The sequence below is a fragment of the Camelus dromedarius genome, chromosome 12, assembly GCF_036321535.1.
Source record: "Camelus dromedarius isolate mCamDro1 chromosome 12, mCamDro1.pat, whole genome shotgun sequence".
Taxonomy (NCBI): Eukaryota; Metazoa; Chordata; class Mammalia; order Artiodactyla; family Camelidae; genus Camelus; species Camelus dromedarius.
Window position 1 is genome coordinate 42,313,886 of NC_087447.1, and position 27,361 is coordinate 42,341,246.

Consider the following 27,361-nt stretch of genomic DNA (forward strand, 5'->3'; position numbering starts at 1 on the left):
GTTGTATATGTGAAACAAATACTGTAAATCAACTCTACTTCAATTAAAAAAGAGGAAAAAAATCTCCTTTTCCTTCTGAAAGTTTTCTTTCTCCAAAAGGAAGACAAAAAATAATTTCTAAAGGTGACTGTAAACAACAGATTTTTAATAATAGACATGTATTTCCTAGTATATTTTCCTTAAACCTTGTCTTCCACAGAATCCTCAATAAGAACCATGTCCATTTACAAAAAGCTCACCAGTTGAATCTAACATGTACTCCTGATTTACAAACAGCTCTATAATACATCAACTAAAAACATTTACACACGTCTCAAATCAAATTGCCCTACCTGAAAGCCTGCCAGCGATTCTTCTTCCCCTCAGTCATAAACAGAAAGGCCAAATGTCACACAAAAGGGAAAAATTTCAGCCTCCATCTCATCTTTCACCTTGAAATCCCAGGTAGACACTATACAACAGGTGGGCGGAGAGGTCTCCTGGGAATGCCTCACCTTGTCATTCACTTTTTTTTAAAATTGAAGTACAATTGATTTACAATGTTGTGTTTCAGGTGTACAGCAAAGTGATCCACTTATATACATACATATACATACATATATATATATATTCTTTTTCATATTCTTTTCCATTATAGGTTATTACAAGATACTGAATATAGTTCCCTGTGCTATACAGTAGGTCCTAGTAATGAGTATCTGTTAATCTCAAACTTCTAATTTATTCCTCCCACCTCCCTTTCCCCTTTAGTAACCATAAGTTTGTTTTCTATGACTGTTAGTCTGTTTCTGTTTTGTACCATTTTTTTAGATTCCACATATAAGTGATACCATATGATATTTGTCTTTCTCTGTCTGACTTACTTCACTAAGCACAATACCATCCAAGTGCATCCATGTTGTTACAAATGGCAAATTTCCAGTCTTTTTATGGCTAAATACTCCATTGTATATATGTACACCGCAACTTCTTTATCCATTCATCTGATGATGGGCACTTAGGTTGCTTCCATACCTTGGTTATTGTAAACAGTGCTGCTGCGAACACTGGGGTGCATGTATCTTCACTTTATGTATCATTCACTTAATATCAAAATACATGTTGTGCTCTGTCTGAATAAACACAATGCATTCCATACACACCATTAAGGTTTGTCAATTCATCTTTTCACTCTAATCTATTTGCCATGTGGACCCGGCTATTTTCACCAAACCCAGACACCAGATGAAAATGATAGAAAGTCATCCTTGACTAAATGCTCATTCTTAAATTCATAACAAGGCAACTGCCAACTCTGTGACTTTTACCCTTCAAAATCTTTCTTTTTTCAACTCCTCACACGTTAACTATTGCAATAACCTCTTTACTGCTTTCTTTGCTTCAGTGTCTCATCCTTCCAGCCCAATAACACTGCCAACTATCTTATTTTTCTTGTATACCATTAAAATTTTCATTGCATACAATATTGTAATAAAAATTTAAGTTAAGAATAATTCCCAATAGCTTAACAAGTCAAATCTTTTGATTCCCTAGTTTTCTTCTCTAACTCTTGCTATCCGTATGCATACACAATTTTTATGGCATTGTAAATATAGTATAGATAACATTTTGTATTCAGCTGTTTCCACTTCTATAAAATTTCTCAAGTTGTCTAATAGTCTTCACAATGATCACTTTTAATTCACATTTAACAAATAAATTTCCCTTACAGGACAGTTAGCATTTTTCTTATTATGTGCTAACCACATATCATTTTATCATAAAAAATAATCTTTTAATTAATATATTTGTAAATATAGCTTTGGGGAGGGTGCAGTAGATTACATCATTAAAATAAACTCCCAAGATGAAGATTATGGGATCAAAAAATGAGCATTTTTTATGGTTTATTACAATTTGCTTCCATTACTTTTTTAAAGTGTTGTGCTAACTGCGCTGCCACCAGCAACATGAGTATGCTTGTTTTACCACATCTTTACTGGCACTAGAAGCTCTAAGAACAAATGAATAATTAGTCCAAAAGATTAAAGGTATGGTATATACCTTAAATATTTTACTATAAATATATAAACATACATTCATTAGTCAATTTTTGATACCAGGCCAAGGCCTTTTCTCTGAGAATTAGTCTGTGGATCTGTCCAGCATTGCTTTTCTAAACAAATCACTAGTATAATACATTTCAGTTTGGATTACTTAAATACGAGCAAGAACTTAAGATCCTTGCAAAGGAATCTTAAGATAGAATCCTTCTAGATTCGAACATTTTACCCCTCCAATCTTTTATACTTGTACTACCTACAGGACTACAGTTCAATTCCTTAGTCTGACATTCAGGGTACTCACCAATCTGTCCCCTACCTACCTTTCCAATTTCAGCTCCTATTATTGTCCTTTAGGTCTTCCATCTTTACCAAGGTCAAAGTACGAAATAACATACATTTTACAAATATTTTGAGTAGTTTATGTATTTATACATGTATACACATATATATGTATGTAGGTATACAAGTATATTTGTATTCACACACACACAGCAGACAATGTGCATGCTTTCAGGGATATAGAGAGGTAAAAAATAAGTGGTCTTTGCTTTTAAGAAACTCTTTCTATGGTGGGAGACTAGTGAAAACATAATTAAAACAGAATGTGGGGGAAGGGTGGTAGAAACTCGCAATGATTAGAACAACCTGGCATTATCTATCAAAATTTTAAATGCAAATCTTCAACCAAGTAATTTTTCTAGACACTCTCGTAAGTGTATAAAGTTCACTGCAGTATTATTTATAATGGCAAAAAAAAAAACAGTCAAAAATCTAAAAGTGCATCAGTAAGGACAGGTTAAGTAAATTACAAGACATTCATAAATGAAACATGCAGACATTAAAAAGGATGGATAGATCTATGTGAAATGGTTGGAAACATGTCCCAGAAACTTCATATGTGGGAAAGAGTAAACTGCAGAACACTACATATCTTATGATTGTATTCATGTTTTTAAAAATGTATATAAATATCTGCATATGTTTGTACATACATTTAAAAATTCAAGTGGTTACCTCCCAGAAATGGGACTAGGAGATGAGGGTGGAGTGGTAATGAGTCTTTTAAATTTTACTGTATACACTCTGTAAGTTAAAAAGAAATTCACCATGTATTATTTTCACGGTTTTAAAACGAGTTACTTTAGAGGGGAAGGTGTAACTCAGTGGTAGAGGGCACGTTTAGCACGCACAGCCCTGATTTCAATCTCCCGGACCTCCGTTAAAAAAAAATTTTTTTTAGAAAGAATTCTGGTCTGCTTTGGTCACAAGTGCCAAAACCCATCTGCCAATGCTCAGTAGATTAAAAAACAAACAATCAACAAACTAGTTATTCTTAAAAAAAATTACTATAAACAGAAGCATTAGTGGTAAGGAGCGCCTAACTTTGCCTCAGGTGTGCAAAGGCAAATACATGTGTATTTGGGAATAAAAAGATAAGTAAATATTTCGTAGGAGTAGGAAGAGTAGAAAAGGCAGTCCAGATACAGGGAACAGCCTTTAACTGTCACTAGTTTGTCCATGGTTCCTCTGTCCCTCACTACCCGGATCTCAGTCCGGCTATCATCTGAATCCTATATGATGGCCTTCTATGCATTTGAATCCTGCTCTCACTCAGCTCCTGGGCAATTAACCTACTGCTGAGCTTCCATTTCTCCTTTTGATAAAATGGGAGAACACCCACCTGATAGGGCTGTTGTAAAAGAATTAAGTGAAATAATGTACGTAAAGCCCTTCGCACTCAAGATGTACTCAAAACATGCCAGTTTTTCTTCTACAGGTGAGAAAAGTGAGGTTTACAGAACCTAGTTTTTTGGCTAAAAGGCTTCTGATTCCTGATAACCTAAGGTTCCTCCCTCCTCTAACCAATCCTTTTTACTCCCACATCCAGTGCTCCCAATTAAACTGTAAGCCTTCTAAGGTAGGTACTGTGATCTATGCGTCTTTGGAACTTTGACACCTAAGATTGTGTTCAATAAATATCTAATGAGTTTAACGTAACTCATGTTGCAAAGTGCTTCACAATTATCCTCCATTATATACATCCAGCCATGTTGACCTTCTAGTTCCTAGAACACACATAACTCATCTTACTTTTGCACAAATTGTTTAGCATCGCCTCCTGTCTAAACTATCCATTCTACCACCACCCCCTTATTCTCTATCACAGAACTCTATCTTCTTCGTAGTATTTATCTGAATTTCTAAGTGAACTCTCAGTTCCACGACAGCAGGGCCCCGATCTGTCCTGTTTACCCTTGAATTTCCAGTGTCTAAAAGAATGCCTGGAACATGGTACATGCCTAGTAAGTATCTGCTAAACAAATAAATACAATTTGTATGCGGTCATGGCTAGTTAACTGCCTAAAACAGGATTAAAGATTATGTATTCTCTTATTACAATGCTCTTTTAATTGTGCCTCACTTCTTATAATATGCTATTGTATTTTATGTATACAGTGCATATAAACTGCCATTGATTTAAATGATTCCAACTACTTGGTGACCACTACATCCATATATAAATCTATTTTCAAAACAAGGCCAAATGCATTCATCATTATTTAACTGAAAGATGTATACAGGGGGAGGGTATAGCTCCGTGGTAGAGTGCATGCGAGGTCCTGGGTTCAATCCCCAGTACCTCCATTAAACAAACAAACAAACCTAATTCCCCTTCCAAAAAAAAACCACAAAAAATTTTAAATTTTTAAAATAAAAAAATTTTTAAAGGATGTATATAAATAGCACAATAACATCTGTGCTCTGCCATATTATGTACAGTACTCAAAAATCTGTATCCTCCTAGGAACTACAGACGTATTATATTTTAAAAGTTAAAGAAAAAAAAAGTTAAAGAGGTTGGTATTTGGTAGGTTACTGAATAACTCAGTTGAGAGATTGGGCTTTTGAGCCAGTCATAGGTTCAATTCCCAGCTTTGATCTGTAATAGTTGGTCAAGTTACTCTAAACTTCAGTTGACTTACCCACAAAATAGGGATAACCAGTACTTGACTTAGGTTTGCAGTGAAGATAATTAAGTTCATGTAGATAAATAAACCACTCAACAAATCACTTAACTCAGTGCCTAGCCAAAGTTAAAGTAAAGTGGTATTTTAAGTACAAAAAAAGTTGTTTGGAATTAAATGCCCGTGTCTCTACATTAACGGATAAGTTATTGCCACAGGGTACACAGTTCCCACTGTGGCATAGTTTTAAAATGAGATTAGATCTATGGGAAAGTATGAAGAAAAGTGTATCATTATTTTCAATTTTTTATTTCTATGAGGGGGAGGGAGATTTCTCACTCTAAATTCATCTTAAAAACAAAATCATTTTGACAGTATAAGAAAGTTTAAACACTGCCTCACAGAGGCCACCCCTCAAAATGCAAATTAAGCATAAAAAGCAAAAATGACAAAGCAACCCAATACTTTAAAAAATTATTTTGTCATGAAATAAAGCCAGGAGCAAAAAGAACTAGGTAGAACCTCAGATTAAAAACAAAAACTAGATAAAAATTTCAAAATTAAGTAATGATGAAAGCATTAGGACTCAAAGTTCTCAAATAATCACAAACTGCATATACATTATAAATATTTAATAATTAACAGCTAAAATAATAATAGAAGCACAATTCCCCAATCCAGCTAGGTCATCTTTCCATGAAGAATATGATGAATTCTTATTTCACAGTAATATTCCAACTTATGGCAAAGGACAATGGACATTTTGCAAATCACGTATTTGATAAAGGATCGTTTTATAATAAACGCTTACAACTCAATAGTAAACAATCCAACTTTAAAAGGGGGAAAAGCCCCAAATAGATATTTCTCCAAAGAAGATACACAAATGGCCAATAAGTACATGAAAAAATGCTCAACACCACTAGCCACTGGCAAATGCAAACCAAAATCACAAGCGATATCACCTCATACCCACTAAGATGGCTACCATCAAAAAGACTGATCATAACAAGTGTTGGCAAGGATATAAAAAAAAGGGAGCTCTCATACACTGCTAGTAGGAACGTAAAATGGTGCTGCCACTTCACAAAGCAGTCTGACAATTCCTGAAAAAGTTAGTCATAGAGTTACCATAGGACCAAACAACCAAGGAAATCTACTCCTAGATATATACATCCAAAAGAAATGAAAACAAATATCCACACAAAAACTTGTTACATGAATGTTCATATCAGCATTACACATAATAAGACAAAAGGTGGAAACAACCTAAATGTCCATCAACAGATGAATGGATAAATAAAAGGTGTTATGCCCATACAATGAAATACCATTTGGCAATGAAGAGAAATGAAGTACTGATATATGCGATAACATGAATGAACCTTGCAAATATCACCCTAAGAGAAAGAAACCAGTCACAAAAGCTCACATACTGTTTGATTCTATTCACATGAAATGTTTGGAATAGACAAATCTGTAGGTTAGTGGTGGGGAAAAGAAGACTGTTAAGGGGAAGTGGGGAGTAACTTAATGGGTATAGTTTTTGGAGCGTGATGAACATGTTTTAAAATTGTGATGGTTGCACAACGCTGTGAATATATTAAACCTACCTAACTACATACTTTAAATGGGTGAATTTAAAGGTATGTGAATTATATCAACAAAGGCATTATTTTTCAAAAATAAAAGGGGACAATGGAAAAAATAGGCACTCATTTTGAGATTGCTAAATAAGTAGTGAATTTCCAAGGTAATTAAAATACAACTGGATAAAATTAGTTACGAATCTTACCGGGGCTTTGGGGGTAATCTCATTACCTACTCTATTACTAAACACTTAACAATGAACTGAAAGAACGCACTCAGCAAAAGAAAATGTTAAACACACAGATTTCTGTCGACTTTCGCAAAACTGTGTCTTCCGTAAGATTCAGAACAAAGCCGACCACAACCTCGAACCTACAATTTTTCCTCACATCCCCACTTGATTACACTAGCTGACTGGACATTTCCAAAGCAAAGGTTGAAGTTGATTTTAAACAAATAATCGGTTTAGCAATAATATTCTTATCTACTTTTTACTTAACTTTGTTAATGCGGGAAACAAAGCAATAGGGGAAAGAATAAAAACTGATTCACGTTCCACAATAAAATCTTACAAAGCAACGAAAGGATTTGTTCACTTTGGCCAAAACAGAATAAAAAGAGGGAATGATAAAATTGACAATTTCTAATAATCGATGTTAGGCCTCAATAACCTAAAAATTAAAATTTAAAACAAAAGTGAGGGAAACAAGAAATCTGTGCAAGATCTGAGTGGGAGGAAATTCTAGGTGAGATCTGTGGGGGGAATCCCGGGGAGGCCCTCAGCCAATCCAGCCGCCGGCGTCCTAGCTAGAGCCTGGTGAGGACCGGGGCCCGGCGTCCCAGCCGAAGGAGCTTCGCGTCGGTGGCGCCTTGGGACTCGCTCCGCGCGGAGGTCAAGACGAGAAGAGCCGCTAGGCTCCCGAGGGCTCCACCCTCCCCTCCTTCACTCCCTCCCTTCGGCGGTCCCCTGAGGGGAACAGGCGGGGCGCAGTGCGCAGAGACGGGGGGGGGGGTGCGTCCTCAGTGAGAAAAGCTCCGCCGCCCCAGAGTGGCGGCCGCGGGTTATTAATAAACTCTGCTTCTGCCCAAGCGCTGCTACCGCGGCCTGCCGTAGGATCGACAGGGCCTGTGGCGGAGGCTGAGCAGCCGAAGTCAGAGCCCGGGCCCAAGCGGGCCCGCGCCGCCGCGCTGAGGGCGGCGGCCGGGCGGAGAATAATGCACACTGGGTAAAAACACATTTATATACGAACCTCCGCGAAAATTTTCCAACAATTCCTTCGTCCGACCACCATGCACCAGGACAGGAAACAGCCGCCCGGCCCCCAGGCCCCGCAACCCGCATAGCGGGTCTGAGGCCCGCCCCCAGCCTCCATTGGGTTGTCATTACGTCACTCACTGGACGCTTCCTGCTTGCCATTGGCTCAAATTTAGGCGACGTGAAAGGAGACCGCCTTATCCTCGCCCCTTTTGCGTGACGTCAGCCTCGCCTGGCCTTACAGCCGGCGCCTGAGTGGCTTGCCCAAGTGCGGGACCAAACTTCCTGTGTCTGACTGGTTGATAGAACCGCTCATCCCAGACCGACCCCGCCTCGCTGACAAGTGAATTATGCCGATTCTGGGGCCCTAGCAGGAGGCGCCATTTTGTAGCGAGGGAGGGAGGCTGGTCCTTGTGACTAGCCGGGAGGGAGAAGGGGTGACAGGCGCCATTTTCCCCACAGGGGCTAGAAGGTGGCCTTAGCTCTCCTGGTGGGCTTGCTGGAGCGCGTTTTGGAGACCGGTTGGGCTTCGCCTAGCGATTGCCGAGTGTCGCCCTGTTGGGAGGGAAGTAGAAGAGGATGGGACGCCAGACCGCTCCCTGGGGGCTCTCGGTTCCAGTTGAGGCCTTTGGTCTTGGGCGGCGGCTCTGCTTTCTCGCGAGCTGCTGTATGATGGTGACTGGCTGCTAACTCGGCCTGTACCTCTCCAGACGCCGGACATCAGCATTGGTGGGAGGATAAGCCTCCTGCCTCAGCTGGAGCTCCGGCGGAACCTGACAACGGGCCGTTGGTCTTGGACTTTGCTAGGCGACACTGCGGATGCTTTTGCGCTTTCATGTTGGTTAGGTTTACATTTTGAAGTCGTCTGTAATGGTGTCGCTAACTTCTTTTTTAGTTTACTTTTTGTGTGTCGCCAATTAAAGTAAAGTCAGAAGAGTGGGAAAAGCATCGCCTCGGTCTCCCCAAACCTATTCAGAATTTTACACAAATTAGTTGTGAGGTTGAGGTAATGTTTCTTGTAGCTCTCAACCAAAACTTTTTCCTAAACTGTTGGAAATACTAGTCATTTCAGGAGTATTCAGTAAGTATTCATGTGCTTTTCAGCCAGGCTGAATAAAGATGAGATAAAGTGTATAGACTCAGTATTTGTTAAATCGGGCATTCCAGGTGTAGATTTGAGTTACTCAGAGAATGAGACTGGCCTCACCGTACCTGATTTATGTCCTACTTAGAAAAACTGGAGAGAGCTGGATGATGTTTAATGTCTTTTGCATTTCAGATGATTACGGAATGGCCTTCTAAGTGAGGATAATTTAAAGTGTTGATTTACCGTTGAGTGTAGTTTGAGATTTTAACGTTACCTTCTTTTTGGTAGAGAGTGAGTACCAGGCTAAACCTAACCAAGTTGTAGCTGCAATAATTGGTGCCCAAACGCCATTCGAAGGAAAACGGAACTTTCAGTCTCATCTGAATGCGTTTTCTTTAGAAGTTTAAAGTAGTTACTATTTTTATGCCCGTATTAAGAAATGAAACCTGTGACACATAAAATTGAATTAGGTTACTTTAAACTGGTGGAATTGGCTCACTTAAAACAGTCTTGTACCCATTAATAGATTCCCTTTGTCACAGAGTAGAGTTCAGATGACAAACAAGGTGTTTTAATTTATACTTTCTGTACCTTCCAGATGTTATATCTGTATTTTATAATCATAAATGTTATTAAAAGAATCAGAGTACTTTTATGCAGTTTAGTCATTTATTACTAAGTCCCATACCTTTAGTCTATTTATTAAAACACTGTAATACAGAATCTCAAAAAGAAGTTAAAAATCACCCTGTAATTGCAGATTGCAGTTACAAGACGTCTTTGTATCCCCAAAACCTACTGAGTTTTTGTAAACATTCAATGGTGGTAATGGATAGGATACTACAATTCTAATCTGATTCAGGGAAAAACCTTAATGATTTTGTCACAGGTAATGGAACTTTGTGTGTTAACAGAATTTACCACTGACTACAGAACAGAGTTCAAATGTATGTAGTATTCAGGGCCATCTATAATCTTCAGATTTTCCCTAAATCATCTCCTATCCTTTTTGTCTTACTACGTCTTACCAAATAAATGGCTTGAAAATATTTCACTACCAATCAGTGCTAGTCCAGGTTCTTAAACAAATCTGGACCTTTCCCCCAATTTTCCAGAGAGACTAACTTATTTCTGGCCCCCTTCAAAAACTTACCATAAAAACAAAAACAAAAAGCCCCACAAAACCTGTTACATAATGTTTTTAAAAACATTTCTTTCAGTAACTCAAAACTTTCTGGAGAACTCATTGATTTTGGCATATTTGTATAATGACCTAACAATTACTATATATGGGAAAAGATACAGAGAAATGATGCATTCGACTCTCAAAAGAATGTCTAGGAGAAGACGGTGTCTGATTTATCAGATTACTTATGTAATAATTTTTAAAATAATTTTTACCATGAATTTGTAGATTTTTTTAAACACAATTAAAAAAAATTTTTTTTCTTTTTTTAAAAAACACTAAAGAATTTAAAACCGAACTAGTAGTTTGCTCTCCATTGGAAGCTGTGGCAGTTAGACTAGATGTGTCACTTGTGTAAGAAACTTGCCTCATTTGTGAAAAATACGTATTTCACAATGTGATTGGGAGCATATATGAGAATGTAGATAAATGTAGCACAGTGCCTGTCAGAGGCACTTTTCAAGTGCTTAATGTTAGCCCATCTCTCTCCAATCCTCACCTTTGTGGTCAGCGATGGTTTTAAGGACTTTTGTCAACTTCTTTGATATTTGAATGAAAGCTATGGAAAAGTACATTAAAGACTTTGCAGTTTCATAGGGTTCATGGACCCAGAGTTGAATCCTTGGTCTGTGGAATAAGTTCACTGAGTTAATCTCACTCAGCTTCCACATTGAAAGCATAAATCAGAGCTTAATTAGAACATACTTAAGGAAGTATTGTATGATGAGTTTACTTAAAATGTTCCTTTCCATCTCAGATAAATAGTTCTCAGTATATATGCGGACATAGCATAGGTATAATACAACTGATAATGTTTTGTTAGTGGCTAATTTCATGATTTCCCTCATTTCAGGCTTTCTATGGTAATTACAGTATGTGCAGTTTTTCCATTTTATCAGTTCTACCCCGGACCACTTGTTAACCCCATTCATTAATTACATCTTTGAAAACATCACCCAATAAGTGAGCTCTGAGGTTACCAATTGTGGTTATTGTGTGTTAAGTTTATTTTAGTGGCAAACTAACCAGGAAAATAAACTCAGTTCACAAAATGTTAAAAATCTTCTTAAACCCCTGAGGATTACCTTTGAATCTGATTCCCTTTGAAACTGGCTGCCTTCACAAGATTCTAGCTGTCATTTTGGCTTATATTTGCTTAAATCTAAAGGAAAAGCAAGTTTCATTAAGCAGTGTTTCAACAGTAAAGTGGGTAGTTCAGGAATGAAACCATTGTTTTTAAAATGATTTTACTTTTCTGGGAAAACACACTTTTGAGTTCAGGTAAAAAAAATTTTTTTTAAGGTGAAGTTTATGTCTCCAAATAAGCAATGATTGCTATAACCTTACAGAAAAACAGAGTACTGTAATTTGGGGGGGGGGGGAAGAGTTTGGCTCAGTCTTAAATTCCTAACACTGTATTTATTACACTGAAATAACAGATGCAGATTTATAGGGAGAAATAATTTTAAGAATTCTCCTTCCACTTCCTGCCCACCAAACTTTGGCACCAGCTAGGGCTGTTTGATAGGGTGATGGGGTTTAAAAAAAACAAATGAACTAGAAGCAAAGCAAAATACTGGGGGAGTACAGTCTCTAAGACTTACTTTCCCCAGTAAGGGGACAGCTGCATAACCATGAATAAAACTGATCTTAATTTGTATTGAATGAACGTTTCATGTTACTTTTTAGAGAATGTACTTTAGACAAATTTGAGACTTAAGATAAAATTATTGAGATATTCATGTACCATAAAATTAACCATTTTAAAGTGTACACACTTCAGTAGTTTTTAGTACATCCACAAGGCTGTTCAATCATCATGACTAATTGAAAACACTTTTCCCCAATAGAAATCACTTATGCCCATTAGCACTCATTCCCTCCTAGGCTCCACACCCACCCGCCCAGCGACCACCAACCTATTGATTTGCTAATTCTATACATTTCATATAAATGGAATCCTGTGTCTGACTTCTTTGTTTTCAAGGCACATCCATGTAGCATGTAACTACATTCCTTTTTATTGCCAAGTATCTTACAGTATAGCTATACCGCATTTTGTTTATCCATGCACCAACTGATGGATGTTTGAGTTGTTTCCTCCTTTTGGCTATGCTGCTAGTATGAACAATTGTGTACAAGTTCTCTTGTGGACATGTTTCATTTCTCTTGGATATCTGGGAGTGGAATTGCTAGGTGAAACTTCTCAACCTTTTGAGGAACTGCCACTTTTACACAAAACAAAGATTTTATATGCCATCAGCAATGTATGAGGGTTTCAATTTCTATACTTCCTAATACTTGTAATTGTCCATCTTGATTATAGACATGCTACTAAGTACAAAATGGTACCTCATCATGAATTCTGATTTGCATTTCCCTAGTGACTAGTAATGTTAAGCATTTTTGTTTCCTGATACTGGCCATTTATTTCTTTCGAGAAATGTCTACTTGGATTCTTCCCCATTTTTAAATTGTTTTTTTGTTGTTGAGTTCTAAGAGTTCTTTATATACTCAAGATTTGCAAATTATTTTCTCCCATTCTCGTTTTTACTTTCTGGAAAGTGTCCTTTGAAGCACAAAGTTGCAAGTTTTGATGAAGCCCAAGTCATCTATTTTTCCTCTTGTTGCTTGTTCTTTGCTGTTATATCCAAGAAACTGTTGCCTAATTCAGTCATGATTTATGCCTATATTTTTCCTAAGAATTTGAGACCTTGTATTTAAATCTTTAAACCATTTTGAATTACTTTTTGTATAGTGTTAAAGGTCCAACTACATGTTTTTGCATGTAAATTCCCAGCTGTCTCAGAACCATTTGTTGAAGATTCATTCCTGCATTGGTCTTGGCATCCTTGCTGAAAATCAGTTGACTGTAAATTTAAGGGTTTATTTCTGGACTCTCAACTTTATCCCATTGGTCAATATAAGGTATCTATCCTTACCAGTACTATTGTTATTATTAAATCATGTTTGCTTCCAAGATGGTTTTGACTATTCTGAGTCCCTCGTGTTTCCATACAAACTTTAGGATCAGTTTGTCAATTCCTGCAAAAGAAGTAAGCTGGGATTTTGCAGGAATTACACTGAATCTGCAGGTCAATTTGGGGAATATTGCCATCTTCACAATAGTAGTGTCTTATAATTTATGAACACGGGTATCTTTCCTTCTAGATGTTTTGTAGTTTTCGGAGTGTAAGTTTTTCACTTTTGTTAAATTTATTCTTAAGAATTTTTTGGACACTATTGTAAATGAAATTTTCTTAATTTCACTTTTATTTCATTGCTGCTGTATAGAAATAAAACTGATTTTTGTATATTAAACTTATGTCTTATAACCTTGATGAAGTCATTAGCTCTTTGTGTGTGTGGATTCTTTAGGGTTTTCTGTGAGATCATGTCACCTATGAATACAGTATTACTTCCTCCTTTCTGATCTGGATGTCTTTTATTCCCTCTTCTTGCCTAACTGCCCTGGCTAAACCCTCATGTACAATGCTAAACAGAAGTGGCAAAAGGGAGCATGCTTGTATGGTTCTTGATCTTAGGGGGGAAAAGTTTTTAGTCTTTCATCATTAGGTCCATTAGCTTTAGGTAGATGCCTTTTTTTCAGGTTGAGGAAGTTGCTTTGTATTTCTAGTCTGAGTTTACTAAAAGGATGTTAAATTTAAAAGACTGATGATAGGAAGCATTTAAATATAGCATTCAAAAAAAAGGGAAATCATTTAAAAATACATATAGCATTAAAAAACCAAGTGTAATTGACAAATTTCAATTTATATATACATGAAAGCAGAATCTAAGTACATAAAGGCATTATTACCTGAGCTTTAAAAAACATGGAGGGGGAATTAGCTCTCAAAAAAAGTTACTTAAAAGATATTTATTCCTGCCATAATAATAAAATCCTAGATTTCTAGCTGGGTACCTAAGTTACCCTTTGTAAGAACCACATGCACCAAAGTGTGAAACGCTATTATGGCAAGGGTGGCCAACCTCATCAAGGGGAAAACCTAGAATTCAGGAGTGATATTGGTAGTCACAAATAATATTAACCAAAATTTAAAATTATATTGAACAGAACTGACATTTTTATAACAAATACGTTTTAAAGTAATTTTAAGTCATTCATTTTACAAACACTTACGGAATGCCTACTATGCTTAAGTCACTGTGCTAGATCTTCCCCAAAACATGGTTTGTATTAATACAATTCCTAATGACTTTCTTCATGCTTGCTTCAGGGACCACATCTGGCTGGGACTGAATAGCAGCATACAGCCATAGGGCTGGGGTTTGGCCACCCCTTCTTTACACTCTGTTCCCTTCCAGAGGTAAGCATAGCAGTCACTATCTTCATAAAGTGTGTAGATTAGTAATCACCATTCTGTTACCTGCAGAGAAACACATTAACTTCCTTTATTTAATACTGACAAAGAAAGGGCTTTTTTTAAAAAGGATGGCTTAAGTTTACAAAAAAGTGAAGATTTTATGCTAATGTCAGCCATTAAAAAAGACAAACCCAATAAAACCAGAATTAATTTGTAGTATAAATTAAAAAAAAAAAGTTATAGGTTAGTGAAACTATGGGAAAGGCTGTATGTTACATAAATAAAATCTACATTGCAACTAATTACAAATTTGTAAATACTATTCTCAAAAAGTTATCCAAAAGTCCTATAATCTTATTTAGACACAATATTCCGAGATCCATAATCTATAAGAGACTCTAATTTGATTTTTAAGGAAGAACTGAAAATAACAGGTATATATTTGATGCATTAGAAACTACCATTTGAACAATATTTAATATTAAATATAGTTTAATTTGAAGGTCTTTAATTTCAATCAAAATCCATAAACGGATATTAGTTTGGATTGTACGACAGAGACAATAAAACTTGTTCTCAAAGACATGCCAATACATTTTCTTGAAACAAAACCTCAGCAAACGAGAATTTTCATACTGTGCGTGGGAGTAACTAAAACCTTTATTAGATATGGTTTTCCAATAACAATGTGAAAATTGGAATTATCAATTCAAAGAGCAGTGAAGTCTGAAATTTAAAAAAGTAGACTAGATATCAGGTAGGGGATAAAAGATAAAGGAAGACAAAAATGTTTAATACTATTCAATATCTCCCCTCTGTACACAATGTTGCATATATACAACTACTCCATTTTAATTTTATTGATCTTTATATAATAGTGAAATCCCCTGAAACAACCTAGGGTATACAGATGGTGTCCAACTTGGGGGGAAAAAAGTAGAAACACACTTGATTAACAGTTTTCACCCACACATTTTAGACAGACACTTTTTTTTCTTTTTTTGCCAAGATTTTCATAGTAAATTCATAAATATAGGAAATACTTTCACTCCTTCAGTGTTAAAATAGAAAACCAAACAGTGCCAACAGTAGTGGCTTAATTATTGGCATACAAGAAAAACACACCACCAATGGGTTTTCTTCATTATGCATTTTAAATAATGTGTATTTGTTTCATTTTTACAGTTATAAATTTTCTAGTCTGTTATAGACAACAGCACTTAATAGTTTTGAATCCACTGAGATGTTTGCTTTCAATTTGAAATATTGTGTGTATACATGTATATAAAAAAATAACCCAATGTATGAATCATCTGACAGATGTTTAAGATAAATAAAGGCTTATTTTTGAACATGCAGTTAGGAGAGAGGGAAGCAAGCCAACCTCTCTACATTGTCTTGTTGCCGGCTTGTTTTGCAGTGGTATCAATAGTGGTTTTTGGAGGGAACCGTGTGCCTTCAGCCTATCTATTTAAGATGAGATACCACAATCAACAAGAGGGGTAGAGTAGATGAGGAAGGAGGAGGAGGTGTTAAATGTCAAATTTTATAAGTGTGCATTTTGCACTTTCTAGGTACAGGATAAACAGATCCATGAGGAAAAAATTTACAATTCAGAAAAAACTGCAATCGAATCAAGACATAATAGCCGAATTAAGTTCTTTTAATAGATTGCATATATAGATTTTTAGCCATACTCTTTGATCAACTCTTTAAGAGTAGAACTTTATATCCAATTTACATGCTTCAAATATCACCTTTCCTATTTGTTACAGTAAGGTCTTGTATCCAAATATCCCTTGTACACTGAGAGCTTTAAGAAAAAACAGGACAAAGAGGGAATTGCCATTTTTTAGCAGCAATGGAATATCACTAACCCCTTTTAACACACCGAATTCAAGTCACTATCAGAGGTGAGTGCACCACAAAGTCACCAGGTACAAAACTGCTAGTTCATTTTTAAATTAATAACTTGAAATTACCCCCGCCCCCCCGCCCCATTACATCCCATCTTTTTATAAACAGCAAACATTTTGCTATTTTATACATAGGCTAGCAGGCTTGTTTCAATATGAAAGTGCTAATTCATTTACAGATTTTTTTTAATCAGTTATGTAGTGCTACAATAAATGTCCAATAATCTACATAGGAACCATCGTTGATGAATGAAAATGATGAAGGTTGAATAAGGCTATCAATTACCTTATCTTATTTACATATAAAGAATAGATACCCAATGGTGTGGAAGAGACAGAAATCGGACAAATACTCATAGGTGTAAAAATTACATCTACCTTTGAGCTTATACTGTAAATGAGACATTTTAAATAGTCCTGTAGCCCATGCCTATTTTTTCCTCAGAAAAAGAAAAGCTGCCTTCATGACATCCCCTCTTGTTGCAGATTTCCACAGTGTCACCTGAACTTTCAGTCAGAATCTTACTTTCTTCAAAAAATAAAGAAAATACCCACATTAACTCCCTCCCCCCAAAATCCCTCTCGTTTCATTTTCAGTGCCAAGTTGCATGATCAGGTCCCACCTCCTGGGTTTTCTTTGTCCATCTATTGATCAATTAGTTTAGAGTAGATAACATGAACCAGTTCTGGAACCACTACTAGGAGGAACACAAGCTCTTCACTACAATCACACTGCAGGAAAGAAAGTGATAACTCAATTCATCCCTGGTGCCGGGCCTCCAAAATTGAAAGAACTTGGCACAACTGGAGCACTGAATTTGTATCCTCCATGCTTCTCAATCATTTTGGATTCTAGAAAACAAATAAAAGTTTAAAAGAGCATTTAGTCATCTTACTACTTTGGAGAACAGAAAGAATTGGCAGACATTAACAATAGCTTAACCACCAATATCAGCTAGGAAGTTCTAAACCTTGGCCTCTGTTCTTCCTCCAAATGTATACGGAGAAAGGGAGGAGTATATTATGTAGAGAAGATGAACTCTCTTGTTGAAGACTTCTTAACCAATTTTCACTTGCCATTGTCTTAAAAAACTTTTTTTTCATTACTCTATTTTGAGTCAAATACTGAATCAGCAGGATCCAATCTCCAAAGATAATATCAGCTAATTAACCTAAGCTGTGTATGATTTATAAGGAGGCCCCCTTTTGAATATTAAACTAGTTTGACCCACATATTAAGACCTATAGAAAAAACATTTAGGCTTTGTGTAATCTAAAATGTCCTGGTCTAAAAAACAAACTGAAATGTTTAATGATGAAAAGAAACGATACATGTCTTTAATGTACTTCTAAGAAACTGCCTTTTTCGTAACTTTCAATTTACACTTTTAATAGAATTGTTTTTACTATCAAACTGACCCCATGAGCTTTAGCAACCTTATTAAAATAAAGCATGCTGAAACTAGTCTTCAACTACACTTAAAATCAGTAAATTGTGACCAAAACCAAAATTTGTTTTTTCATACCTGCAGATTAAGAGTGAATTTCATGTCAACTGCAACAATTGTAGCTTTTATATAATTTAAAATCATTTATTATAAAATTTTAAAGCTGTATCAAGTCATTAATTGCATTTAACAGAGGTTGTGGTCAATTAACATACCATGGGCTGCTCTTCTTTGATCGGCTAGAGTTGCTATATCCTGTAACTGTTTTCTCTGTTCTTCATTAAGACCGTGAGTCAGAGCCTGATACCACACAGGATTACGATTTTGTATAGCTATCAAAAAGAAACAGAGAAAAAAGGGTGACAATAAGAAAGGCCTGGTAGTTCTATTCTGTTCCCTCTATTCTACTTCCAGTACTGAAATTCTGGTCTAGTTTATATTTTCTCAACAAAATAATTTAAGGTATTTTAAGTTACCTGTGAAACAAAATACACGGGGTGAGGGGGGGAGTGTCTGGTTTGGCCTCAAAAATCTAATCATTATCATAATTATCTCAGTAAATAAGGATTTAGGACCTAAACTAGTTCTTATATAATAAGTAACAAGCTGGAGAAACTTTAGAAATAAAATTAACTGAATCCCTTAAAAGATTCAGAGTTAAAGCAGCTTGAAAATGAACAAGACTACTCTGGATAGAATTCTCAAATCCCTAAATTAAAAAACAAAAATCAGAAGCATTAAGTAGATGCAAGGGGTGAATGGTACAAAATAAATGCCTTTTTTTTTTATTACCCATTCAAAAACCTTTCTTAAATACATGTACGACTGTCTTTCCATAGGTAAAGGCAGCTCTACAGTACTTCAGTTAAAATTAAAACGCTTACACATTTTTATACTATAGATTAAATAATGGTCAAGCTCAATCTGTGGTGAAGGGATAAATTTTCCCAGCCTGTTACAAGACCAGGTGTTAAAATCTCATGTTTCATGAGAACATGCAATGGATACATTGATAGATAATGGTAGCAAGTCTGACCATGTATTTCTCTATTTCAATTAAGTAACTGTATAAAAGGGTGTGTGTGGTGAAGGACAGAGAGAAAATGTTCTCTATAAAGGCTTTCCACAGAAGAATACTTTTTTACAGAGTAATTCCAAGAATGAAAACTGACTTCCTCATGATTTTCTACTTCTACTTTATTGCATTTACCGTGCATGAGCCCTCCATTATAAACCATCCCTTAGGGATGAACATGTGTTTAAGTCCACAAGATACAAAGTCATGGGCAAAAGCCAGTCAGTAGTTCTTGGCACCTCAATCAATTTTTGTGGCCTGCCATGTAGTTCAGAAAGCATTCCTTGCATTTCTGCAACTGTGCATCAAAGTTGCTTTGTCATGGGCTTGGAAAACTAATGCTTTGGTTATCAGAGAATTTATTCTACATCAAAGTTCATAATGCACAGGAATGACAAATAGCACAATAGTTAACTCTGGAGGGAAAGGATCTTCAAATATAGCACCAATTTTAATTTCTTAAGCTGGGTGATACAACACAGATACTACATTTTGTTGAAATCCAAGTAAATAATGGTAAAACAAACTGCCACCTAGTATTTAATAGCCACAAACTGTGACACAGGAAAAAAGAAAAGGTATTCCAAGATCATTAATGTTGTAAGTTCTCAAGTTCTCAGACAGGTAAGGATGGGTTTGGCCCGGGGTCGGGGATGGAGGGTGGGGTGGAGATACACAAATACATAAACACAAGAAACAGATACAGGAGTAGATATTCCTTGGGAAAGCTAGGAGGCAGGAAATCAGAAGTGGGAGAGAAACTGTCATTGTATAAACTTTTTGAACTATACAATTTTTCCTATAATGTGCATATTTCAAAATTATAATCTAAATTAAAGTAAAATAGGTTAAGGAAAATACCACGAATCTTTAAGGTAACAGAAGAAATAACTTTGGTTACTTTGCCTAACAATTCTAAATCACATTCTAGCTTGGGTTTGATATACCCAAAAATCCCTCCTTTTAAGAGGCAGACATGTTAAAACAAGAATAGATAGTTCAGGAAAGTGAATCATATGGAGCCATAGGAATTACATATAACAAGTTAACTTACTTTGAAATATAGCTTTAAATATCTGATACTCATCAACAGGGTTATCTTCATCATCAATGATTGTGGAGTAGCCTTCCAGGGCAGTTTCTTCAGCATCATCTTCTTCCCAATCTTCATCATCTCCATCTTCACCCGCTTGCTTAGCCAGAATCTCCAAATATTCTTGTCCATCTTCATCAATATCATCTTCATCACTCCCCAGCTCCTCTGCCAAGTCATAAAAAGTTGCTCTTATTAACACTGAAATATTCTGTTACTCAACAGACAGTGGTAACTGTTGATAAAGTATAAATCACAACCAAATAAATTCAAGGAAAAGTTCCAGGAAATGGTGTTTAAATACAAAGGCATCAATAAATAGAAAAACAAATTCTCACAGAAATCTAAGAAAACTAGCCACAACTCTGAGGACTACATAGTAATAAAAGAATCAGCACTTAGTGTGCTCTGAGCCTTAACAGTATATACCAAAACAAACACCAAAAGTAAAGTAACACAGTTTCTGTTATATCCACAGAGCAACTTTTCTGAGATCCTTTTTTTAAGGCTGGCTTAGACAGTAAATGAAAAAAGACAAAAGGTGGCAGTTATCTTATTTTTGAACAACTACAATAACTTCTCTTAACCAATCAATATCCTGTATCAATTTACACTCTTGTAGCCTACAGTGCCTTACAGGTGAAATGTATTAGTCAACATCTAAACTTAATTTTATAGTGGAGGTACAACTAGGTTTTAGAACTAAGAGATGATAGATGTTTGCCAACACTAAAAACCTGCCACCACTAAAACCCATGAATGCCTACAACTGCTTTATGTGGTGGGGACACAGCTGAAAGTTCCTGAATGAACTAGAAAGCATTTGGCTCTGATGCTACAATTCTTTAGAAGGGCTAAAAAAAACAAGCCCAGTGATATTTCTAACCAGCTAATAAGCCTGGCTTCCTCCACTGCAAATCCCTTACCTGTTTCATCATCATCTTCAGCTTCATCGTCATCTTCACTGTCATTCTCGTGTTCTGCGTGGCAGGCATATGCTCTTTTTAATCCATTAAATAAAAGAATAAAAGCTGGCAAAATCTGTCCAGAAACCTGATTTAAAACTTGTGGTATTTGTTCCATATCAATAAGAGCACAAAGGCCCAGAACACACATCTTTCTGTCGTGAAGCCTAAAATATAATAAAAGAAAGATGTTTTCCTTTCCCTTTTAAAAAAAAAAATGCAGAGTCTGTACAAAGTTAAATATAGAAAGATTCAATATATGTCACTTACCCCAAGAAACAATCAACATCATTAAGCCACTGTGTAATAAAATGATTTGTGACTGGTTCAACATTATTAGGGAAGCGAAGATTTTCTAAGGTGTTGAGAAGTAGGTGTGGATTATAATACAAAGCTGCAATGGCAACTTGCAGGCACATTGTTCGAAGTTCACTTGTCTTCACCTCTCTTGTCAGTCTCTCTAAAGCTGCTTCCACGAACAAGGGAATACACTGTCAAGAAAGACAGCAAAATATTCCAAAATTGTAAGTAACAGCAGCCTAACTATTCTACCCATATTAACTTTCTTGTTGCCTCAACTAACCCCTTTTCCATTAAGTGATCCAATAATTCTTTACTGTTGAGGCATTTCAGTGGGAATTTAATTTTAGGGAAAGAACCGTCTTCACTGAAATATTAGAGACTCACCACAATAGCAGCCATGGATTCAAAATATTCCTGACTAACCTTACTGTGGTAATCATTTTGTAATATAAACATGTATCAACTCATCATATTGTATGCCTTAATTAAACTTACACTATGTTGGATTAAAAAATTCCCATTGAAACTGACCATGGAAATGTAATGATTAAATCTTACTATAAAGTGATAATGTAGCAAACAATACTCTTACGATATACTATTAAAAAAGTCTTAAGTCAAAACTTATCTTGCATAATTAGTAGCCATAAAACTTGCCAGTCATATATCCACACATATTAAATATTTGATTTATTAAACATTAAATTTTAAACCAACAATTGAAAAATGTTGTCTCTGCCATTAAAAATAAATAAATAAATAAACCTAATTACCCCCCTCAAAACGGTATCTAGGTGTCATCATAAACATAGAAAAGACATATAACAAATGCCTGAAAAGAAAATGTGGAAGTAAAGAGTCTCTCTGAAGTCTCAAACATGAATCATTAATATCCTCACTCACCTGGTCAATGCCACGCCCTTTGCACTGCAGAATGATGACCTCCAACAATTTTGCTGCATGACACTCTGCATCTTCTCCTGCAACTCCTGTGAGAACCTGATCAACACAAAATATAAATTGCAAGGAGGTATCATAAAACCTTTAAATCAGTTTACAGCTGCTAAATATTTAAGATATTCTAATTAATACAAATAATTGCAATATTCATTGTACAGACTATCATCTAAAGCACCTATAAGGATTTGGAGTTGTTCATCTATTTGTCATACTTCTCTACATAATCGAAACACCTCCCCTGTAATGCCATTCTGGACTACAGCATGTTGACAACCACTGTATCTAAAAAATACTGACAATGGAGGGTAAGAGGAGCAGAAAGAAGAGGCAGTCAGTTGATGGCAAAAGTGTTCCTAGTGAAAAATAAAAGCATGGACTACATATGCTCATTAGCACTAGACGAATCTAAGTGTTAAGGATACGTGTTCTGGAATGGAAAAGGTGGTATAGGTATCTATTTCCAAACTATTAGAAACAATATAATTTGGTCTTATATAACTAAAAAATGACCTACCTTTTTACACATACTGTATATCATTTCAAGATACTTGGTATCAGACAGAAGTGTATCTGTATCAACTGTTACATAATTGTGAAGTAGAGGCATCATATCTGTATTAATAAAAAGCATCAGTTAAATATCTTTACTAACATAAGTGCTTTGTTTCTGAAAAATTTCAGTAAAAGCAAATCTAAATGTTTTGTCCCTAACATTCATCTTTAATTATTCATTTATAATTAAATGTAAAAATGAACCTATTATTAAAATACACTCCTTTATATCTAGTAGTTAAATATAAGATTATACAAAGAAAAACTGACAAAGGGCAGGAGGGTAAGGATATGTGCTAAAGAAAAACTCTCAAGTGATAACCAAATCAAAATGTATAACGGAAATCAATGCTATGTGCGTCCTTGAGTATTCATTGCTACTGATAATTTACCCAATGAAGCACTTAGAATATTCAAAAGTGTATGTTAAAGTGACATACTAAGAGCGAATACAAAGGGGGGGCAAAGGGAGAGCTTCAGTATTTCTGTGCCTTGACTTACCTGTAAAGTAATCAAAGCCATCTTGCTGAAAAACCTCAAATACCAGAGGTAGTAGCTGCCACATCTGCGGTGACACTTGTTGACATGTCAAACTATGTGCTAAAGAGAAAATCTCCTCATAGAATTCTAAAAGAGAACATTGAGTCGTTAGGACAATGCTTGCTGATATGAAACAGCAGTATATTCTTAGCACAATCAGAGATATATACCTAAGACATGCTGTTGTAAAACAGTTCCAATGACCTGTAAGCAGATTCCCTCAAGCTGCTGGGTTATCTAAAAGAAAAGAAAAAAACCATGTGGAATTGCAGCAGGCTGAATGAGTTATTAAATAATATATAATAACTTAATGCATTTAAATGTAAAGTCAATACTGTTAAGAAATCATTAAGCCTTTGTTTTGAAATGACCCATATTATTAAGTTGTGTGTGACTCAATCTGGGAATGAAATTTAATGAAATATCATTACAATGAGATATATAAGCAGGATATCCATTTCGAATACATATATTCAACGTATTTTCAACTCTTCAAATACAGTAAACAATGATTTGTTAACCATAAGGTAGCTATAGGGTTCCTCATGGCTTCTACCTGTCTACAATTATAATCTAGAACAAAAATAGTTAACTAAAAATTTCATGTTGCAAAAGGCAATTTGTAGATAATCCGAAAATATATGATTTATGGATTTAAAGGACAGTGCTTACTTCTAAGGGAAGGAATTAAGAAAATGAGATTAGGAAGTGGTGCCCCAAGGGTTTCAATCATGTCTATTTGAAACTTTTTCTTACTGGAAGTCTAAAGACATACCATAAAATGTTAAAATCTAATAAATTTAGGTGGTGGGTAAGGGATATTGATTATAGTTTTCTATGTTCTTATGTTTTCCTATATGTTTTAAATAGTTCCATTTTTAAAATTCATGATTACAATTCTCTTACCTTTCCAAAAGATAACAGTAAAAGAAGAAAACTAGGAAGATGATGGTGAATGTGAATGTACTTAATACCACTGAACTGCACACTTTGAAATGGTTAAGGTGGTATATGTTATGCGTATCGGACCCCAATTTTTAAAAATATTTTTTATTAAGAAGGAAAACTAGAAAGAATATGTTTTCTTAGGAATCACCACACTTTTGGATCTGAAAAAGGCAATCCTAAGAAGTCAAAATCCTGAACCTTGAGGTAAAAATATGATAATTCAAATACCTCCTTCCTATTCCCTCTAATTAACTAAATTTTTAAAACTTTTCTTGTGGGGGAGGTAACAAGGTTTATTTATTTATTATTTTTAATGGAGGTACTGGGGATTGAACCCAGGACCTCATGCATGCTAAGCACGTGCTCTACCACTGAGCTATCACCTCCCCCCTATTCCTTCTAAGGATCCTAAATTATTTATAAGGTACCAATCATATCCCTTAACAAAAAGGTACTAGTTACAAGATTGCAAAATCAAGGTATGTAAGATGACCAGAGAATTATATTAAGTCAGAGCTCTCCAAAAAGTATAGAACAGTTAGTGAAGAATGGCTTAAAATTCCCTAAAACCTTTACAACATTGGATAATCTTCTTACTTCTTTATGATCTTCAACCACACTAAGAAGTGTGTCGATGGTATTCAGGATTCCCATAGCAGTAACTGCTTTGTCATCACTTCCTTCTTCATCTGGCCCAGTCTGGATTACTTGATTAAATGTCATCGCCTAGATTCAAGAGAAGATAATTAAGGTTTGCCATTAAAGCAGTACAAACATATTTTTGTCTAAAACTTTTAATTTTTAAAGTGTTCTCACTGGGACAGCACAATTGATCAACATTTTCAGATCAATTATTACTTAAGAGCCTTGGCTCTATAATCTATGGTACTGCTCTACCACTTACTAGGTGACCTTAAACAGATTACTTGACCTCTTTTTCCTGACATCTTAGAGATACTGTGAAGATTAAATGAGGCAAGGCATAAAAAGTGCTTAATATTATTAGCCACCAAGGTTTTTGTTGCCATAGAACTCAATCACTTTGAAAAATTCTGAGCAAAGTTATTAGTTATAAGGAGTCATAATAATCAGCTTATTATAAATGCAATATACTCATTTAATGAACACTACTATGTTTATTCAAATGTCCTTACCCATTTCAAAATCAACTTTTAAAAATATCCACAGCAAATACCAAGAGTTAGATTCTTGAAACCTCAATGTTTAACAAGAATATAAACTGCATCAAATAAATCACTGTATAGGGAATATGAATGGAGAATTGTTGGGCACATGTCCATACTTTCTATTATCCTTAAATAATTTACATTGTTAATTCTCAGAAGTTTAGGGCTATGTACAATTAACAAAGGCCAACTATAAAATAACCTTTTACACAAATTTCATTTAAAAAATCTATTTATAATTATTATCTGTACTTCATCTTTAAGTTGGTCCACAGCATCCCAGACCACACAGACAAGGTAGTCATGATGCAACGTGAATACAAGTTAACAACTATGCATCGTAGAGGCATACAGCTCAGGTGTGAATCTCAGCCCCACACCTGTAGCTTGAGCAAGTAACTTAGCCTTTTTATACCTCACATTTTCTCTCAGTATAGAAGTACTCCTCACATAGGATTATGGGAGAATTAAATGAGTTCATACATACACATACGTATGTATCTCAAGGGCTTAGAATACTGCCTGACAGTATTTCACTGTAAGCTCTGTGAAAATAACTTGCTATAAGCAAAATAATGCATTAATGATTGCTTCAAGTAACATACCAAATGTTGTGTCATTTCTACTGCAATAGGAGTAACTTCTTCACTGTACTCGCAGATCATTTTCTGAATTACATTGGTAAGATCATCATTTTCTGTTTCTCTTATAATATGAAGAAGAGCCTGCATGACAGGTCTAATGAATGGTGTGATGTATTCTTTAGCTATAAGAGAAAAAGAAAAAAACTTTTTGCTAAAACAGCTAAAACTCCTTAAAACCTGATAATGTATACAAAAGAGCAAACAAGAAATAGTTTCAAATAAAAAGTGTCCAGTTTCTACAATTATGCCTTGTACAATTATGTGTAAGCACATTGCACTACTTTTGAGATATAAATCCTTTACCTTTCTCTTGATTGCTGATTAGCACTTGAAGTGCAATGGCGGCTTCCACTTTAACAGGCATTTCCCTATCATCAATCAGACATCTTCGTGTCAGCTCTAGGGCTGTTCGCAGGTTCTGGTCACTTTTGAACTTTACTTCACAAAAATAGTGAAGGACCCAGCAAGCCTTTTTTTAAAAAAATGCAGTGAGTTACTATAGGTATCTTACTAAATCTCCCCACGCAACAATATCTCTATTCCCAAAGTAATGTGTGTGAGAATTTGGAGGCTGGCCAGTGGTAGATAATGTCCAAAGACATAACACTAGACCAGTACTATGATCCCAACTTACTCTTTGGCTGCATCACGTTTGTGTGGATAGCAAGATCTGAATGCAAAACACAGACAGACACTGCTATCAGACACAGACGAAAACTATGCACACCTTATGAGCAGCCATTTAAAGACACACAAAACAGAAAACTAGAATGAAAGATGGCTTTAAAGTGAACATTAAAAAGTTCCACATAAAAGTCCACATAAACAGTCATGGATTACAAGACATAAATACATAAATCAACATAGCTTTAACACATACCCTCGCTCTCATGTAGCCTAGTTCACTGCTGAAGAGAGGAAATACATGATTCTGCAACATGTATTCCATCTGATCTTTGTAGATCTTTTTCTGTAAAAACAGTAATAAAAAAAGTTCCAAATATAATCATCTCAAATACCAAATAGATACACAGTTTTTAAATATGACAGCTGATGTCAAAACATACATTTATTCTGGAATTTTGAACCCCAAGACCCATATTTGATTTTCTCATTCTCAAACATTAAAAACAACTGAATACATTTTTTTACCCTTTTAATTGTTTGTTGGAAAGCAATTACGCCAAATCTTAACATCCATGGTGTTTAAGTAATGCAAGAATGGTTAATTTTATTTCTCATCTTATAAAACATTTTTTCTTATAAAACTTTC

The 27,361-nt window shown here is 35.4% G+C and overlaps 2 protein-coding genes and 1 non-coding gene across 6 annotated transcripts in view; all 3 read right to left on the reverse strand.

Annotated features, from left to right (window-relative positions):
- Positions 1–7,958, reverse strand: part of ZNF143 (zinc finger protein 143) — a 58,640-nt gene extending 50,682 nt beyond the window's left edge. For 2 of the 4 annotated variants that reach the window (XM_031460049.2, XM_031460047.2), the window contains exon 1: positions 7,852–7,958. Coding sequence is in view for 2 of the 4 variants with exons in the window: in XM_010985946.3 (XP_010984248.2) it covers positions 7,852–7,893 (42 nt within the window). In the remaining 2 variants the exon portion in view is untranslated. The remainder of the gene's footprint in view (positions 1–7,851) is intronic. The other 2 variants (XM_010985946.3, XM_031460046.2) reach the window with 1 other exon arrangement.
- An 8,141-nt stretch (positions 7,959–16,099) lies between these two features.
- Positions 16,100–27,361, reverse strand: part of IPO7 (importin 7) — a 38,540-nt gene continuing 27,278 nt past the window's right edge. Inside the window, exons 13-25 of the mRNA XM_031460051.2 lie at positions 26,969–27,058; positions 26,392–26,557; positions 26,050–26,210; positions 24,855–24,983; positions 23,480–23,546; positions 23,271–23,396; positions 22,732–22,829; positions 22,161–22,256; positions 21,225–21,445; positions 20,916–21,121; positions 19,951–20,157; positions 18,037–18,153; positions 16,100–17,225 (exon numbers count right to left, since the gene is read on the reverse strand). Of these exons, the coding sequence (XP_031315911.1) occupies positions 17,128–17,225; positions 18,037–18,153; positions 19,951–20,157; positions 20,916–21,121; positions 21,225–21,445; positions 22,161–22,256; positions 22,732–22,829; positions 23,271–23,396; positions 23,480–23,546; positions 24,855–24,983; positions 26,050–26,210; positions 26,392–26,557; positions 26,969–27,058 (1,782 nt within the window). The 3' untranslated portion in view covers positions 16,100–17,127. The remainder of the gene's footprint in view (positions 17,226–18,036; positions 18,154–19,950; positions 20,158–20,915; positions 21,122–21,224; positions 21,446–22,160; positions 22,257–22,731; positions 22,830–23,270; positions 23,397–23,479; positions 23,547–24,854; positions 24,984–26,049; positions 26,211–26,391; positions 26,558–26,968; positions 27,059–27,361) is intronic.
- Positions 26,639–26,823, reverse strand: LOC116155560 (small nucleolar RNA SNORA23). The gene has a single exon (XR_004139444.1). It is a non-coding gene; the product is annotated as a small nucleolar RNA SNORA23 (small nucleolar RNA).